Consider the following 19,973-nt stretch of genomic DNA (forward strand, 5'->3'; position numbering starts at 1 on the left):
TTCATTCAAATACTAAAGAAGTAAATATATTTTTACTTCCACTGTTACAATGTTTATATCATATAATTTTTAACCACTTATTCGATATTTAAAAATTTCAAATTTTATTAAGAATATTATTATCGTAAGCTGAAAAACTGATCATTTCCAAAAACGAAAATTCTTGGTAAAGTGGATTTTTTTTTAATCATATTTATACAAAGTGATATTTGAAAAAGAATGCATGACCTTCAAATCATTTGGGTAATGCGTTTAGATATGCATATAATATGATAACGCATATAATTTTTATAATGCATATAATTTTTATAATATGATAACGAAGCACAAAGAAGATTATTTATCCATATTTTGTTTGGAGATTATCAGTTTTGGAGATCGTTTTAAATATGTTCATTTTGCAACTTTCTGAAATCTAAATAATTACATTAAATTATATAAAATGAACGGTAATTAATTTTCGTAAAACTTTATTGAAATTATATTGTGTTTATATTTATTATAAAAACTAGATTTAAGTAGATAAAATCAGATTCTCATAGCTATAACTTCCACAATCTAGCACAAAATATTGTTTGAGTTCTTCCTATAAATTTCCTTTCCCGCATTCTTATGCTTGTACTACTGATTATTAAAACATTTGTTTATTTTTTATTATTTTATAATGGATTTGTTATTATTATTATTATTATATTTTTCATTAAGTGATCATGCATGTTTTTTATAAAATTAGTTTCAAAATATCCTTGATGTGTTTCCACAAATATTGTTGATAAAAGTGATCTCAAGTATTACATTTCCATCGTAAATATTGTTTTTGCTGTTCTTTGTTATAACGCATTTTTATTAATAATTTAATTTTTCTGTTAATCTTTGCAACAAAAATTTTTTAAATCTCAAATTTACTTTTTATTTTTTCATAAATACTTTTCTAGATTTTAATATAAATAAAGAAAAAAATCATAAATTATTTTTTAAGAAAATGTTTAATTAATGTTCCTTTAATTATAGTCTCTTGAATGATTTATTTCAATCGTTTTTATTTCATGGAAAGCATTTTTATTGAAAGTGTTACAGAGAAGCTGGGCGAGTTAAAACATATATTTGCTTCATATGTGAAAAATAACAGAGTTAGCCCTGCTTATTTTAGGAATTCTCATCTAGGCAAAACCTTTTAAGACTATACCTGTCATTGATCTGAAGTTAAATGAGGAAACCAAGATTGTAGAAGCTAGAGCACTTAAATATTTTTGAAATATTAAGATAACAGAAAATAGATCGCATATTTAGTAATAATTCCAATTCTGTGTAATAATTTGACTATAATATCTCAATTATATAATATATATTTAGATTTAAAAGCATTGTCCCCAAGCTCATACAAAAATTGTCTGCAACAAAATATAACATATTTTAATTGTATCAAATTTGATTCCTTACATTTTCGCTATCTTTTAATCTAAAATAAACGCAACTGTCTTCGAGCCTAACGAAAATCGCCTGTTTCATTTTCTAACGGAACAATCCATCTTTCATTCCATAATCAGCCGTTGTTCCATAGATAATGAAATATGAATATTCCACCCCCACTTAGCATGCATGACAAGCAGCAGAGAAGGCGCTTGTGAACAATTCATCTCCCGCTCAAACCAGCCACGAAAATTACAACGAGAACAAATCAGTTATCGGCCCAGCTTCGAAGAGCAATGTCGCTTTTTGCTTCAAAATATCAATCTTCTCGTGAAGCACCTGGTCATGCTCGCTTGACCGTAACTAAAACCGCTGGTCAAGCACAAGGGACATTTTTTTTTCGTTTCTTATTTTTGCATTTGGACCATTTCTATGTAATTTATCGAACGTGCTCCACTGAGCTGTTAAAACGAGCACGGCTCTTTTCATTAAGCCTAATGAGATTGGTTGGATTTTACGATGCCAGATGTATAAATATAAATGTATATATTTCATAACAAATTGATGGAATGTAATGTAAAATTTAAGCATCAAGGTTATGTGACGTGGCTTTCAGTGATCCAATGGAAGAGCTTCTCTTAATAAAAGGTACAGTAATTGGAAAAGAAAATTCGAATCTCTTCTACGTAGCATGATAACGTCATTATGTTAAAAAGCATTATTTCACCATCTGCAATTTATAAAAGTATTTCATCATCATTGCGAAATCGAGATTTAAAAATCATAAAATTGTAAAAGAAAATAATATTATAGTCTAAATGATAAATAATATAAAGTATATAACACAAATCGTAAAATAATATAATTAAATACTATAAGCTGCAAAATAATAAAAAGTAGAGTAACTGGAAATTAAAAAAAAAATCGAATTTCTTTTCAAACATTATCATCCGTTGCATGATGATGTCATTATGTTAAAAAGCATTATTTTATTATCTGCTATTTATAACGTTTATTCGTGATTGAGAAATCGAGATTTAAAATTCATAAAATTGTAAAAGATAAAATAAAGTACGAGATACATTAATTGAATTTAAAGCGAAGCAAATCTTAAAAATTAAATATTTTTAAAAATATAAATTTATTAATTTTTGAATTAGCGTTTCTATACTGTGTAAGCCGACTTCACAATGAAGCAAACTATTGAACATTTCAATAATAAATGAATGGTAAAAATTCAGTTTATTAGCTATTCTAGAGTAAATTTTGTAAAATTTATTAAATGTTTTTGGGCGAAATGAAAATGATATGAATGAAAAGATAATTTTTAGAATTATAAACTACTGCAAAAATCATTTTTGTATAATCAAATGCTGCGAAATTATTAAAAAAAAAATTATATTTCGTTTAATTTTAAATTGATTCATTTAATTAAAATCCATGAAAAATTCGTTTTTATGAGTAAATGTCTTAGTAGTCTAACTGTCCGATAGAGAATTTTTGATTGATTTTTTTCATCAGGTATTTTATACAATGTTTGTTAATTTAAAAGTATTATCACGTTATAAAGGACATAAATTTTTTTATGGAATTTTATAAGGGAAAAAAATTTGAAAAAGGTTTTATAGAAAAAAAAAAAAAAAAAAGAAGTTTCCTTCTCTCTTAGCATGTTTTCTTTTCACTTTTATACTGGATGGTAAACATTCAGTATAAGTACATCGAAATTTTTAATCTGAGTTCAAAGACATTAGCGAGGTATTTCCCCCTCAAAATACTTGCATGCTATCCCTGGTTTTCTTTTTAGCTTCGTAATACAATGAACGGAATTTTATTTACTCGTGTGATTTGATTAAAAAAGTCATCCCAGTTCTACCATTTCAGTGCCAAAGCCATTTAACGAATTTCACTGAACTCACTTGCAAGGATTCACACACCTTGAAACACAATTCGAAAACTGATGTTTAAATATAGATGGTGTGACAGTTAACCAATAGATATATTTCCCTTAGAATTGATTTACATTTACGGTAACTCGGCCAACGGTAACTCGGTAACTCATCCAACGGTAACTCGGTAACTCATCCACGGTAACTCGGTAACTCATCCCAAAGTTTCTCCAATACTCTCATAAACTTATCATGTCAAAGAACTCCTTGCATAGAAATGGCGTACAATAGTTACGAAATACTGCCGCATTGAAAAGATGCAGTCAAACTCTCCATGGCCGAATGGTCATAGCACTGGTCTCTTAATCAAGAAATCGTAAGTTCGAATCCCGCTGGAGACAATGCGATTCACAGACTGTATAAATATTTCGTTACTTGATTTTATGTTTTCCTTTATTTCATGTTCCAGAAGATTCTGGACATTTCTTTAGTTTACCATACAAGTGTTCTGGACTTTTCTTACTGTCTCCAGAAAAGTATTCTGGAACTTTCGCTGCTAGTATAAAAGTAGAATATCTGTCAGTCACTGTGTTCTTAGTTCTGAGTTGAGTTAATAAATTGGGTTAGCTCTACTTCTTGTGTGTGTCATTGAGTTCCACATTAGACTATCTACGTGCCAATATTAACTTTCGGCGAGAGTTTAACATTTTTTACTGAATCTATCGTGTCATCCTTAGTGAGTTTTTGGCAATTAATCCCTTGTATGCAGTAAGCAGTATCAAATAGTCGAATTTGTGTTTTAGACGCGTTTCTCCCAACCGATTGAAACAAAATTTTAACACGGAACTACAATTGCAGTCACAAAAATCCATCTCAAATTTGATATGTTTGATATGCGTTTTTGAGTTATCGCGTTTAAATGTTCTTGGAAGTACAGAACAACAGACAGTCAATCCCGTGCTGGATTGAACTCAGCTTTGATAGGTGTCAAGATTACATATACATGCATCGAATCTCTACGTATCAGACATCCCTAAGTCCAAAACACATATTTGTGGAATTATTTATGTCTGTGAACACGATAACTCAAAAAAGGTTTTGAGCTAGATGGATGACATCTGGTATAAAGTGTTCACATCAAATTTGTAGAATTTCTGTCAAATTTTAAGCGATATCCATTCAGAGAAAGTCTGTCTGCTCTTCTGTCCGAATATAAATCAATATATATATAAACAACCGCAAAGATTTATTGTTAAAAGTGTAAATTTGTCTGAAATTTGAAACCAAATATGTAAAGGGCGTGACCGTCTATTGATCTTTATTTTCACAAGCATATAAACGCCATAAAATAGAAATGTAATGACTTAAATACATCAAATTTTGTGTGTGATATGGGATTACACTATAGTTTTATGTAAAATTTTGTTTATCAATTGTCGAGAAAAAGCCGCCCAAAATACACATTCGATTTCTGACGCTTTTGTATTAACTGTATCCCAACGATTCATTATAAAGCAAATAGCAGAATATCGCATTTTAATGAGCTCTTTCGTAACTACTGTTCGCCAATGGCATGCAATTAATAATACAAAATTGCATTTATTAGAGAATATGCGAGAAAGTTCTGAGGAGACCGTTTCCTCTTGTTTTATACCAAAGGAAAGCGATAAGACACTATCTGTATTCTGTATATATTTTCATCAGCATGATAGCTTATATATTGTTTCGAAAATAAATTTTCCATGCTTCGCAATATTCCGCTAAATCGACGAGTTCACTGTATGGTGACACAGTCAGCAGACCTCAATAACAAAAAGCGTCTATTAACACAAAGAAATGAATACACACATGACAAGACACGTATTCAAGCAATAAGCAGCAGGACTTCCAACAACCAGCATCCCACAATTAATAATCTGTAGTAAACAACCTCAACAGCGCACAGAATGGTTATGCAGAACTCAGTAGGAAGAGAGAATTCACTTAGCTATTCACTATCTTCAAATTCCTACTATTCTCCATTATCTCACTCTCCGACTCACTACTATAAGTTACTCCACACGTGACTCGAGGCTGCTTCCATACTAGTTTCAAAGACTTGGCGCACAACTCAGTTCTCAATCCACTGATCACTTGAGCTCCACTCAACGCTTGCGCTTCGCTGGACTGATCCAACTAATTCGTCGTTGACTTAACTATACTACTGACTTCGACTTGGACTGTCAGCCTTTTATAGCTTCCGGCGTGGAGAACAGAAGGTTCTCGAACAATCAGCATAATTTGCCTCCAAGTGGTCTTTTCATCAAATTTCCTGAAAGCTACCAGTATTATCCATTCTGTCGCCAAATACATCGTCAAATAGTCGCCAAGCTCAGGGGGTCATTGATCCGGATGAATCCGATCAGCATCGTATAGAGTTGACCATAAAACCGCCTTTCCTATGATGGAACTAACTGTGCTAGAAAGCAACATAACAGATTTATAATAATACTGAATAAGCACCAAGTGAAAACAGCTTTTCATTAATAATTTTTTTTGATTTAATTAGTAGTGACTAAATCTTCACTAAAGACTTTGCTATCTTTCATAATAATTGTGAGAAATATTGGGAGAAAATCTATTTAGTTCTGTAACATTCAAACAATTCAAACTTATTCACTTATATTTGAATAGATATTTGACTATCCATTTTAATAGGCTCAAAAAGTTTATTTTTTATTAAGAAGAATATATTTTTCTTCTAGAAAATAAAGTCGGAGATCCAGGAAACATGAAACAGAGGAAAGACCTATTGAAGTCATTGTTTTTCTTAACATTATGGTTTCAATGTGTGGTAAGTAGTTACACAAGTATTCAGAGAACAAAAAATTAAAAACAACTTTTGTTTATATATCAAAAAAAATTTTAATGTATAAAACAGAATAAATTTTAATAAAAATTACACGTTTTCATTTCTTTCCAGGTACTGTCTCCTACTCCTAAATCGTACATTCGAACAAGTGGCAAACGAGAAAAAGGACTGGGGATCGCTCGAATCCCCGAACGAATAGAAGTCGCCAGCTGCCTTGCTCGATGCCAACAGACACCCTCTTGTGTCTGTGCCCGGTAAGGCTGTTTTGATTGACTAAATATCACTTGCAGAGTGATTCAAAACCGAAGACCTCCCATTATTGTTGGAATACAATGTAAAAGTTTCAGGGATTTGTTTAGTCTAAGATAACCAGAAATCATAGATAATATGAAAGATAACCGATTTTAAAATTCTTTTTCCAGAACACTTTTTACAAAATACAGCCAGATTTGTCACGATTTTAGGTATATCAGAATTGTCCTGTTTTTAAATTACAATAAAATAATTTATAAAGTCATTTTTTAACATTAATTTAAGTCTCTTTTTAGTATTGGAATTTATGTTACAGACTCATCGGAGGATTTTTGGAAAGTTGCTACATAAGCCAGTGCTTTTAGCTTTTCATTTTCAAAGATTTAAAAAACCAAATTTGAACAATTAGGTTCTGATGGTCATGGAAGGGTCTTAAGGTCGGGCGCACCGGATGCTTTAAATTCACTACAACTCCCTCCTCTAAGATATCTGGCCCTCACTGCGCCTCTATACTCTTTCATTTCATCTTTTTAAGCCCATACTATCCATCAAACGAACTTCTCACATTTCACAGGAACAATTCACTTCATCCTAAATTTAAATATGAAATTAAAGGAAGGTAAAGGTAACTTTTTAATATTGATAGCATATTTAACAACTAACAAGGCCAATGTATAATTATGCAGATTAAAATTTTGCATCAACATTTTTATTTTCAGAATATCAACCACAGGAAATGGAGTTTGTGAGACTTATACGAATACCAGCAACCCCAACGTTTTGAAAACAACTGGATTTGTGTATTACGCTGCTGTAAGTATTTATCTTAATAGTAATGTCTAAATAATAATATCTTTTCATTCTTCGATGCAACATTTAACAATTACGAAGTGTACAAAGAGGAATTATTGTAAGCATTACAATTTTCAACCTTGATTATAATGGAACACATTTAAAATAAATAAAAATTAGAGTGTAAAATTAAAGATGTAATTGGTGCGAGAAAGCTTTTTACTGTACCTTCTACAATAAGCTAAGAGTCCTTTTATTTATCGTGCAGCGGATTTTTATGAGCGAGGATAGAACCTGGGACCTTGTGGTTCGCAGCCGAGTAACAAGACCACAAGACAAAAACAATTGCCCGCGTTTCGTAGCTGTTATCTGGCTTATAAGTTTTTCACCACAATCGACATGATTTCAGAAACACATTTTTAAAAGCTTACAGAATCAAAGGAATCTACTTCGGAGTTAGTGTAGTTAAGATATTAAAAATATCAAACTTCTTATTCTTTTCTCCCTTCTAACTTATATTGTCTCTCAGTCTATAATTTTTAGAACAAACGAAAAACTTAGAATAAAAAATTTATAAAACAATACATCAAAATCAAAGAATTAATTTATGTAAATATCATAAAGAGGACATAAAAAGAGAACATAATACAAAGTGTTTCTATCCACATAAATCTGAGAACAGTAGCAACTGTTATCAAATTAATGTCAACTTTGTTTAAATTCAGTAAAATGAGCATGTGAAAGGAGATTAGTTACAACACCACTAAGCAGCAACCAATTGAGAAAGCATTCCTATTCTCGGAAAAATGTAAAGATATTCATCGTCCAAAATACGATGGAAAAGCAGTTATAAAATTCTAAAGCCTCTTCGATTTAGAACGAAAAGATGCCTTAAAGCACAAAAAAGCTAAGAACAAAACTATGAAACACACATTTGTTTGATTACGATTTTGTTGGAAAAAGAGTAATAAAACAGAATAATTAGTTATCAGCAGATACTTTTGTTTCCCATGTTTGAAATGCTCTACCCTATTGGGTCAACAACTATTGTTCAAAAGATGTTATTTTCTCTTATTGTTGCGAGTTGCTACATAACAGGTGTGGAACAGAGCAAGCCAAATATATGCACGTTGCGCTCGTTTTGCTCTAATCATTATTCCATTCAAGATGCTTTTTTTTTGTATCAAATTAAAGACGCAAAACGATTTTGAAATTAACTTTTTTTCCACATATTATGCCATTTCCGAAACAATAACGCTGACTTCGTGGTTTACCTCTAGAGGGCGCTGTAATAGTATAGGGTCACATTTCGTCTAGACATCAAGTTTGTAGTATCAGTTGTCTTCATTCTCAAATTCATGTAGAGCAGAAGGCCTTCCTTGCAAGTATATATATCGCCACTGTGAACAAATAAAATGCCACCTCTCGCAGCGCGAATAATGTACTAAATAAAATTCTGCAGAAGCGTTGCAATAAAGCTACGAAACTAATTAGATTTTTATTAGAGAAAAATATTTTTACAAATAGTAAAATAATTATGATTTTTTTTTTAATGTCGGGAAGAAAACCTATAACAGTTAAATAGACATCAAATGAAAAGTAATTTTTTTTAAAAAAAAATTTAAGACAGCACAAAAAATATTACTACATGATATTATAAAAATGTAATGTCAATCTTATCACTTTGATCAAATATTGCTTTCTTATTGTATTAAGCTATTTTATATTAAATCAGAGAAAATTTTATTGAATATTTCTTTGCAGTATTATATTAATTATAAAAAACATTTGCAGCACACATAAGACACTAATGATGAATGATGAATTTTTGTACTCATTTGTTTAAAAGCATATTTGGTATCAGCAAAAAATAAATGAATGAATTAAAAAGTATTAATTAAAACAAATATATTAATTAATTTTTAATTACCGTGCTCAAAGGCAAACAAAATTCCAAAAATATGTTTTTCGAATTCAGAGAAATCTGAAACGTGGAGATTCGTCAAAACTCAATTGCGAGATTTCTGATGATTATATTATATTCTCTTTGTATAACTCGCATAAAAAATATTTTTAAAAAATTTACTAGGAACTTGTTAAAAGTATTCACTTTGTGGACAGATTTAACTTAAAATTTAATAAATATCTACAGTTTTGATTTCAGAACAATATACTGAATTTCATGCCCGTAGCTGTAAACGCAGTAATTCGCATTATTGTAATATCACATTAATTACATTCGTATTACTATAAACGCAGTAATGTGAATGTCATTACTGCGTTTACAGTAATGACATTCACATACAACTGGAGATGCAATTTCAGAAAGTAATTTTACTATTAAAATACTACTTTTAGCTGACGTACTCTTTAAAAGTTGCATGGTTTTAAAAATGCTTTACAGACTGATTACTGGGTCTAGAAACCCTCCATGTAGCTATTTCTTGAGCTCGATAAGAAAGTTTTTTTCATAACAAGTTTGTCATTTTCCTCTCAATAATCCCAGAGCCAAAAAATAGTCCTAATTCATTTTTTAAAAATGAGCTGATATTCTCATTGATAGTGATTTAATCGCAGAGTAATTTGTTATTTTAATTTTAATATTCTTTCAAAATAAATTTTAAATTTGAATAGTTATGTTACGGCCAGTTCGCGAATTGGCTGGCCATTTCGCATTTTGCCCAAGAGGTTTGGCCAAAGTCCGAAGTACTTGCAATTAATATTGTATATTCTACTTTGGCTGGCCATTTCGCGAAGTGGCTGGGAATCCTTGGCCAAAACCAGATGTGATAATGGTAGATTGACCTATTTTGATATTTGCTATGGGCCTTTGCAAAAATTTCATATTTTTGAAGTGATATTTCGTCAGACAGTGTGATCTGAAATCTTTAACATTAGATGTATGGTGCAGAAAAGAAACATGGATCCCCTTAAATGTAGTTGACAAATTGAGTACTCAGCTTACCTTTGTATTCATACACGATACGTAACGCATTTTCTCAAGATATAATTCGTCATTTTGAAGGTCGCAAATCTAATCTTCGTGCTAAAATGTTGTTATAGTATATACGCTCACTGAATAACTTCTATTATGGCATTAATACGAGAACAGAATAACACGAGATCATATTTTTATATATTACAAGCTTATTTTTAACTCAGAAGTGTTACTTATATTTTAATTCGTAAACAGTTGTACTTAAAAAAAAAAACAAAGTACACAAAAGTACTCATTTTTAAAAGTGTGTAAAACAATCTGCTCTTGATTTCTTTCTTCCTACTTTGGCCAATCGTCCCAAGCCACTTCGCGAATTGGCCGGCCAAAACCGGAAATCAAGAAAAAATCGGATGTTGGCCAAAACGCGAATTGGCCGATTTCGGGCTTTGGCCGTAACAGTTATAAAATTGCTTCTTTTATTGTGGTAATGAAATTCATACTAGTATTATTTTATTAAATATTTTAATAGCTTGCTTCAGTTAATATTAACCCTACGATTAAGGGGAAAATAATGCTTTCTTTAGACACTAACCCCAAAGCGGAATTTTCTTTGTTCCTTTTATAATCATGATGATTTCTTAGTCTTTCTGTATATTGCGCGATACGATAAGCACATAATGCAACGCCTGATTCAATCAAGTCAGACAAGGATTAGATGGACAAATCAATCCAAAACATTATCCTGCCTGGGCAACTACAGTATTTTTTCGCTCATACTCAGTATACGAGATTCAATAAAATTGTAAAATAATTTTATCAACAAATATTTCAAAAAGAACAAATATTTCGAAAGATTAATCGTATCCATTAATTCTAAAAACGAATGCTGCCTTTTGTTTTGAATGTATTCGAAATATTTTTGTTGAAACATGCGTTAAAGTAAATAATTATATATTATTATTTTATAAGGGTAAATGATGAAACATATAACTGATATCTTTTCTTTGTTGTTTTTTTCAGGACATGTATAAAAAGACCTTAGAAACAGGTAAATTTGAATTTTATGTTTTACATTTGCAATTTTGAAAATTGTGCATAAACTGAGGTTTCGTAATTTTTACTTTATTTAAAATATTTTTCTAGCATTCTGTTCTAAAGTTCAATTTCTTCATAATTTATTTTCATCCAAAAATATTGTTCATTGATTATTTCTTACAGAAAATATTTTCATTATTATTTCTGATTAAAAATTAAAAACAAAATATTATTGTCAGACAGAAAATTTATGAATTACAAAATTAAAATGAAACTGAACAGAAGTTTTTAATATAATTCTAGTCATATTCAGATAAGTCTTAATTTTAACTTGTCTGGTCTGAAAATAACACGAATATAAGAAAAAAGAACGAAATGCATTTGAAAAACTCATCGTACAAATGTTTCTAAAAGCATAAAAGAAACTTTGAAGGTATGTTGTATTTTCAAAAACAATTTATTTTCACAATAGAATTGGAGTTCTAAATAGGAAGGAATATTTGATGACTTAATGATGAGCGAATGGAGTGATTATAGCTACATTTTGATTCCATTTGAAAAGTGTCATTTTGTAGTGAATTTAGTGGAAAAAAATATACTGCAAGGTTATAAGGATAAAAAATAAATTATATATCAATATATGAAAATATAAAATATCAGTTAAAGACTAAATAGTAAGAAATAACAAACATTTAAAAGCACATTTTTATTGTATATTAAATTGCAAAACACAAGTACACTAGGTGCGTAGGGGGGATATTTGAGGTTCATTCTATGGGGAAAAAAATAAAGGCATACCTGAAAACCGGATGTCTCTCACTGGACTCCTTTTGATAATTTAAAGAAGAATAAATTGTAGAACCTTTCTAATGACGGAGCTCTGCATTATAAGGACAACAAACATTATACGTGTGGCCTACAAAAAGCATCTAGCATGGAATAAATACAGTTTTCATCAAATCTGTTTAGTGTTAACGTTGAATCTATTTTTTATTTTCTCGTATACATAGTATACCGAAAATATTGTAATCTTCCAAAAATTCGAACTCGAGATTTTGACGAATCTCCACGTCTGAGTCAGGAAAAACACATTTTTTGTCTATCTGCGACAATAAAAAAACCCCCCAAAACAATAACTTTGGGCTAGACGATTGAAATTTGGTGTACGATCTTTATACAAATTTGTAGATGTCTCTTAAATTTTGGGGAAAATCCGCTCAGAGGAAATCCGGCTGTTCGGATATAAGTTAACTAAAAAACGAATGAAGATAGATAAAATTCGGTACACAGGTTTAACATCCATAGTGTAGATGTCTACAAATTTTGAATCTATCAAGGGGTTAATCGTCTGTCGGTCTGTACTTTCAGGAACAAATATGCGAGATAGCTCAAAAATTTAGTGATGTAAATATATTAAATGTGGTATGGGATTTTGTAACTACAAGTGCAGTTTCGTGGCAAGTTTTTGTTTCAATCGGTTGAGAGTTGAGCGACTAAAACACAAATTCGATTTTCGAATACTTTTTAACCGCATGCCAGAAATTAATAGCCAAATAACTCGCCAACGATAATACGATAGACTCAGTAAAAAAATGCTGAATTCTCGTCAAGGGTTAATATTCCGTTACTATTGTAAGGCAATGCTATGCAAAACGTTCTTGGGATAACTTAGAGACTATGCGAGAAAGATTTGTGGAGACCATTCCCGTTCGTTATTATCACTGTAAAAATATTTATGCACTCGAGTGTCTTTATGGAGATGGTCAGTTCTAATCCTGTTTTCCATAGTATCTTTCATGTTGCATATGATTTGAAATTTAATCATGCGATTGAGTTACTATGTTATTGTGAATTTCTTTCTCCTTAAAGTTCTGTTGTATTTTGCATCTGGTGAATATATTTTCCGATTTAATACACTGACAAACAGCTCTTTCCTTTGTGTTTAGAAACCCACGCTCTTTTACAAGAGTCATTTATTGCTTTATGTCTCGTCTATTCTAAAATTTGTACAATACTTTTAAATACGTTCTGTATAAAAGACGCCAAATGAAGGTGAGACTGTTATTCCATGTGGTAGAGCTTTGTTTAATAGATGGTCGAGATAATGTAATAATGGATACAATTCAAGGAAAATCAGTGATTTTGTTGTCAATAACGATGTGGCGTTGAATGATGCATTCATTGGGCAGAAATCTAACTTTCGTATCTCAGGGTGTAAGAGAAATGTGTTACCTGGTACTGATTAAGGAATGAGGAATGAATAGAGGTGTAGGACTGAGTGCATGGTCAATTTCCAGATGGCGCAGTAATCATGGATGTGTGGTATTGTTAACATGCCAGTCAAAACATTAAGATTTGATGAGTTGACTGTTGCAGTTGACATCCTTGTGAAAATGAAACATCGAACTCTTCAGGATATCGAAACTAAAACGTAACCAAAGATTGCTTGGTACCTCATAGCGGCACCAAGCAGTTTTTGATGATCATCTACATTATTATTAGCCAATATTTGATGATCATTTACATTATTATACAATCTTTGATAATCATATACATTATTATACAATCTTTGATGATTATCTACATTATTAGTACACAATTTTTGATAATCATTCAAATTATTACTATGCAATCTTTGATGATCATTCAAATTATTATTATGCAATCTTTGATGATCATCTACATTATCATTTACAATCTTTGATTATCTACATCATATCAATATCATTGTTGTACAATCTATGAATTATCTACATCATATCTATATCATTTTAATACAATTTTTGAAATCTACATTATTATTATACAATATTTGATAATCATTTGCATTATTAATATACAATCTTTGATAATCATCTATATTATTATTATACAATCTTTGATGATAATCAGACTTTCATCATTTGAACAATCAAATGATAAAAACCTCATTTGCGGTATTCATTATCTGATTGAAAAGTATTACATTTGTTTTAGCAAACAATGTGATTATATGTGGACAGTTTATTTATGCAGGATTATGTGCAGTTCTCTAAATTGCATGGAAATAATGAGCTGCTGCAGATAATTATCTCAGTCCCATTTTCACCAGATCACAGCTTATATTTTAATGAGGAGTTTTCAGTTTTAAAACTTTGTGTTATAGAAAGTCTTGCCCTGGCAAAACCTTCATACCAGAGTTCCACCTATCGTCTGAAGAACGTCAAGTACACGGCCGATCGAGCCAACGACGGCAACCGTAATGTAGAAGGTTTCTTGCAACCCTACTTTGCCCATACCATGGATGGTCCCGACTCCGAACCCTATCCTTGGTGGCAGGTGGACATGGAAGAAGAATACGTCATCACAGGAATCTTTATCCTGAACAGGAGGAACTGGGGTAAGGAAAATACAAGGATAACACAAAATCCTTTTCACTTCATTCTTCTATTCTATCTCATCCCTTTATATGACCATTAAAATACACTCATTTTTAAAATCCCTGCGAGCCAGTTGGTCACGAAAACCGGCAGGTTTAAAATGAAAGAAGATGTATAGAATGTAGATGAATAGTAATATCATGAATTAGTTTTATTATATTTTTTACATAATCACGCCCATACAGACGATGCACACACACACTGCTTAAAATTTACAGATCGATATATGGATTTGATCTAGTTTCTTAAATACAGCGATATCATAAAAAGTAATAAAAAAAATCAATTAGTATTCTTTTTCCTACATGACGCTACCACTTTTTCAGGAAAGAATTTATGTTTAAAATTTTATTGCTGTTGATTGGTTGCGATTCTTGTAGGGCGTGGGCTATGCGGAATGTATATCAAAGATTGTGGTTGTAACTTCCTGGTTAGTGATCAACTATAGGATTAAAGATAATTCATTTATCGTGTTGTGCCCAGACTTGATTGAACAACGTACTATTACTGCGTGTAAAAAGTTCGCAGCGTCTTTCGTTGAACAGTACAATGGGATGTTTGAGACTCTATTTATATATACACTTATAGAATCTGGTACATAATTATTTCTGAGTCAAGGGTCTAACAAATTCTTCAGGACTGCTTTACATTTAAAACGTTTCAAAATTAAAATTAAAACGAAAAGAATTTACCTTTAAATTTTAGTTTATATTTTTTAAATTAGCTTTAAGAGAAAATTGTGATCCATATAAGAAATTATTCCTCTAGAATTTTCCGACAAATATTTTTGCAGAAATCTGTGTCTTAGGAGTTAAAATATTCAAAATAAAATCACTGTTTTCCTTAGTGATGCTTTATCTAATATATTATTTAAGTGTTCTATTGAGGTAAACATAATATATTTCTCAAAATAATACTCTTTTTATGATTATCAAATTTATCATCAATTTTGAAATACTGCTGTAAATAAGAAAACCCACATTCATATTAAAATTTAAGCATTTCACAAAATACTCCCAGTTTTACAATTACACAACGGATATCAGTTAAAGAGAGAGTATGTGTCGTGTCCGTTTTTAACAGTATCGAATTCTCATACAAAATTTTAAAATTTACTTACAATTGTTGTAGATGTTCTTTGGTCATGATGCAGACGAAATCTCTTAAAAGAGAATCTTGAAGCATTTTTATGAAGAAAAAAAATTACGATTTGGATTTGTACTATAATTTGAAACAAATTTTTACCATTTTGAAATCATTAGAACATTTGCCAGGTATACTATTGTTTATACATGGACAAATGCAGTAACATATAATAATGAATCTTGTCTTTCTTGGACAATAGAGGGGACTGGATCTGGTTCTCACCAATTTTGATTGCAATTTTTTTTTTTCTTTTCTTCTTTTTAGTAATGATTAGACAGCTGATCTGTCGCACCATACATTCCGATATACCCGAATAATTTAAATAAGAAATAATTTTTTTAAAAAAAATAAAGAAAAATTTTCACTTCATTGAATGAATTAACAACACCAGAGCCAAGTTATACGAGAGTTAGGATACATTGACTTTATACGCAGGGCAGATTGGAACCGTATATTTTACAGTGGTGGCTAAAATTGTGGGAACGCTCTAGGAAAAGTTTATTTTATGATGTTTGAGGGCTCGCATCTATAATGTATTTGGAGTATTGTCAAAAGATTACATATCATTCGAAAGATAATTTAATTATAAATACAATGTAATAAAGTTTGTTTAATTATCTTAATTCTATCAAAAGTTACAACTAAATAACAAGAAAAAGAAGCACGACAGGCTTAACTTGATAAATTTGCAACCAATGAGCTTGAATGTTTAGAGAGCCAATCAAGTATCGCTTTGTTTTGGCAATTAACTAATTAGATTACAGTAGGTTAAAATCTCGATATCCTTCATTGGAGTTCAAACGAAAACATTTGTCATTGCGTTAAGGGATTGCTAGTAAATTGTGTTTTTTTTATTGTTTTCTTTCATTTAATAAGCTAATAAAGCTTTAAAAATTATTCAAAAAGTTGAATGGTCAAATAGAAATTGATCAAAGCTTGCGTGATAGAAGCTGCAGTTATGGAGAAATTAGAAGAAATATTGGCGGAAACTTAACGAAAGGTGGTATTTCTAAATTTTTGAAGAGTTGTAAAGAGATTCAATCTTTACAAAACAAAACTGGTAAAGGAAGAAAAATATGCACAACAGGAACTGATTTTATGAGAATTATAAAATTAAGCTTATGTGACAGAATAAAATCATTTGTGAGAAAACAAGAAGAAATGGCATAATGGAATGTAAAGGTTAGTGCAAGGTCTCTTCGATGTAGACTAATAGAATTTGGTCTAAATGCGAGAATTCCACGAAAAAAGCCATTTTTCTGTGAAACAAAGGTTTAAAGGATAAAACTGGTATAAAACCCATGTTAATTGGGCAACGGGACAGTGTTATTTGGAGTGATGAGACCAAAATCTCCCAATTTGGTAGCGATGGCCTAAAATGCATAAGACGAATAATTGGCGAAGATGTGCATTCTAAATGCATTACACCTATTGTGAAACAACCAGTGAGTGTCATGATATGAGTTTGCATGATATCAAAAAGTGTAGGTAGAATTTCTATGAGAAATAAAAATATAAAGGCTCAAAAATACATATATGAAATACTTGAGCCCAAATTGAAACCGTCAACTCATGATCTTTTCCAGGACAACCATGCATTTATATTTCAACAAGATTCAGCTCCTTGCCAGGTTGCTAATGGGTGCAAAAAGTGGTTTCAAAATCGTCACATTCCTTTACTAGAGTGGTCTCCAAATAGGCCAGATTTTAATCCAATCGAAAATTTAGGGAAGTAGATGACGAAACATGTGTCTGAGCAACAATACTGCAATAAAAACCAGTAAGCGGCGAAGTGCTAAACTGGACAGTTTCGAATTATAAAACTTATCTTTGTCGACTTCGTGTATCGATAGCAACATACTGCGAAGTTCATAAAATGCTCCTATTTCATTCATCCTGGCGAATTACAGTGTTCAATTCTTTCTTTAGGTGTCCCACTGAGGCAGTGATCCTTAAAATGTACATGTGAGGAATCAAAAGGCTCATAATCTTGTTTCTGATAGGAGACACAGACCCATCCAACGTGACAAGAGTCCTTACCACCCCCTAATGTATTGGTGAGGACCAACCATGCTGGCACTACATAATTTATGACTACACTGCTTATCGAGTTAAAAAAACTCCAACATCGTACAAAGGAAAAAGAATGATCGTATGTCCTCACTTAAACTTTATTTATTGGAAATGCCCAGAAGATTGGCTATGACGTCATTAGATCTCTAGCCTTTCAATATGTCAGAGAGACGCAAGAAAGGTGGCAAAGTCGTAGCAGATTTATTGTTAGCCATGTATAATCGCGTGGAGGCCTGCTACGTTACACTCCTCTTTACTTAAAGTAAATGTTAACGATAGAAAGTTCTAAAAGAATTCTGTTGTAAAAATGTCCTACTCGTCTTTGTCTAATTTAAAATCTAATAAAATCTTGTAAATATAAAGTTTGCTATCCATAATTTATGCAGTTCAAAGCAATTGGCATTTCAAATTTTATGTTAATAATCTACTGTTAACAAGCTATTGTATTTTTCAGCTTTCCGACTGCATGATATCCAAGTGAGAGTCGGCAATGTGAAACTATCTAAAAAATGGGACAATGAAATATTCGAAGAGAATTCCTTATGCGGAGAACACGTTGGTGGTGGGATTGGAGATGCTGTCGTGAAACAATTCATTTGTCTACCATGTCCCCTACATGGACGATACGTCAGCGTTCAGATTGTCAAGTTCTGCGGCGACTGTCCTGAGAATGACGCCAATGTCTTACAGTTAGCAGAAGTGGATGTCTACGGCTACAAACACATACCGTGAGAAACGGAACGGAAGTAATCGCCAACTAGAACAACCGCAAGAATATAAGCAAAGCGTTCTTAATTCTCAATAACTAAGAATTAAGAAATTGATGATGTTTTTTTCTGGCGTGTTGATAAATTTGAGCCTATGGTTGTTGTAACATGAATAAAAAAATATTAGATTCTCAGATTTCCTATGTCTAAAATTGATTCAATTGCGAGAAACTAACATTTATCAGATTAAAGTATTTAAAATTGTTGTTAGAAAAATAATTTTCTTATCATTAATAATCAACACAAAAACATACTATTTGCAGCTAAACAGATTAATCTATTCACAGAAAACAGTGGATTAAAACGAAAACTTCGCTCACTTATTCCAGAACAAGAACTACTGGAAATTTGAAACAAATAGAAATGTAGAGGTTGATGTTCTAGTTCAATTCAGAGATTAATGTGTCTTTTCGAATCTCAATGATGAATGTTTTAGGAAAGACCACGTCATCTTGAATATTTATCAGATGACTTTTTTCCCATTTAGGGATATTTACATCTTGTTTATTTTCCATATGGCTTTTAGCCATCACATTTTATTCTGCTATTGGTCGTCGAAAACGGGCTAAAACCATCATTTTAAAAGTATTCAGAAATACTGAAAGACTATTTTCTAAATGCTCAGAAAGAATTGTCTGCATATTTAAAATTGTAAAATATTAAAAATTATTCTCTTTCTCTTTAATGTCATGAATAGATTCCGTCAGAAAAATTACCCGGAAAATATAAATTTGGTTAACATTTCATGATTCCATTTAGAGATATTTACATTCTCTGCAAAGGGGTCACTTCCATGCTTAGATGTATATGATTTACTCAACTTACTAGTCAGACCCTTGTTTTTATTTAATTTAATCTTTTAAGTTTTCATGAGTTTATACTATAGTAATGAAATCCTCACATTGTAAAACAATATTCCTAATAATATAACATGTGTGCTGTATTTAATTGAATTTCTTCTTCTATAAGTAAACCTCATTTTGAATGTTTGTAATTTATTATATGATCTTCTCATACGGCTAAATAAAGGAATTTAAAGACGAACTTCAAATAGAATTTAGACGCTGTAGAATTTGAAAATAAAAAATCTGAAGTTGAATTTCTTTTCTTTTTTTTTCATTAAAATAATTGTTGAAAAAGATTTAATCTCTGCGGCCAAAACGGTGCATAAAAATTGTTAAAACTGATTTTAAGATGGGCAGTAATATTGCTAATTGGGATAAATTACTGAACAATTCAAAAGTTACAAAATAAAATAATCCACACAACTGCCTTATAATTAACAGGTACGGAACGAAAACTAATTAAGAATATTTCGCATCTTTTCATCGTTTAACTACTGTGAAATTCCCATTTCAAACTCTTTCTTAAAGTAGCCAGATTTCAAGATTTTTTTTTATATTA

General features: G+C 30.9%; 1 protein-coding gene across 1 annotated transcript in view; it reads left to right on the top strand.

Annotated features, from left to right (window-relative positions):
* LOC129956774 (uncharacterized) overlaps nucleotides 1–18,703 on the top strand; it is a 75,872-nt gene extending 57,169 nt beyond the window's left edge. Inside the window, exons 2-7 of the mRNA XM_056068717.1 lie at nucleotides 6,041–6,129; nucleotides 6,259–6,401; nucleotides 7,119–7,212; nucleotides 11,150–11,177; nucleotides 14,310–14,543; nucleotides 18,257–18,703. Coding sequence (XP_055924692.1) covers nucleotides 6,041–6,129; nucleotides 6,259–6,401; nucleotides 7,119–7,212; nucleotides 11,150–11,177; nucleotides 14,310–14,543; nucleotides 18,257–18,534 — 866 coding nt within the window. The 3' untranslated portion in view covers nucleotides 18,535–18,703. The remainder of the gene's footprint in view (nucleotides 1–6,040; nucleotides 6,130–6,258; nucleotides 6,402–7,118; nucleotides 7,213–11,149; nucleotides 11,178–14,309; nucleotides 14,544–18,256) is intronic.
* Nucleotides 18,704–19,973: the final 1,270 nt, after the last annotated feature.

This window comes from Argiope bruennichi, chromosome 11, assembly GCF_947563725.1.
Source record: "Argiope bruennichi chromosome 11, qqArgBrue1.1, whole genome shotgun sequence".
NCBI classification, from domain to species: Eukaryota; Metazoa; Arthropoda; class Arachnida; order Araneae; family Araneidae; genus Argiope; species Argiope bruennichi.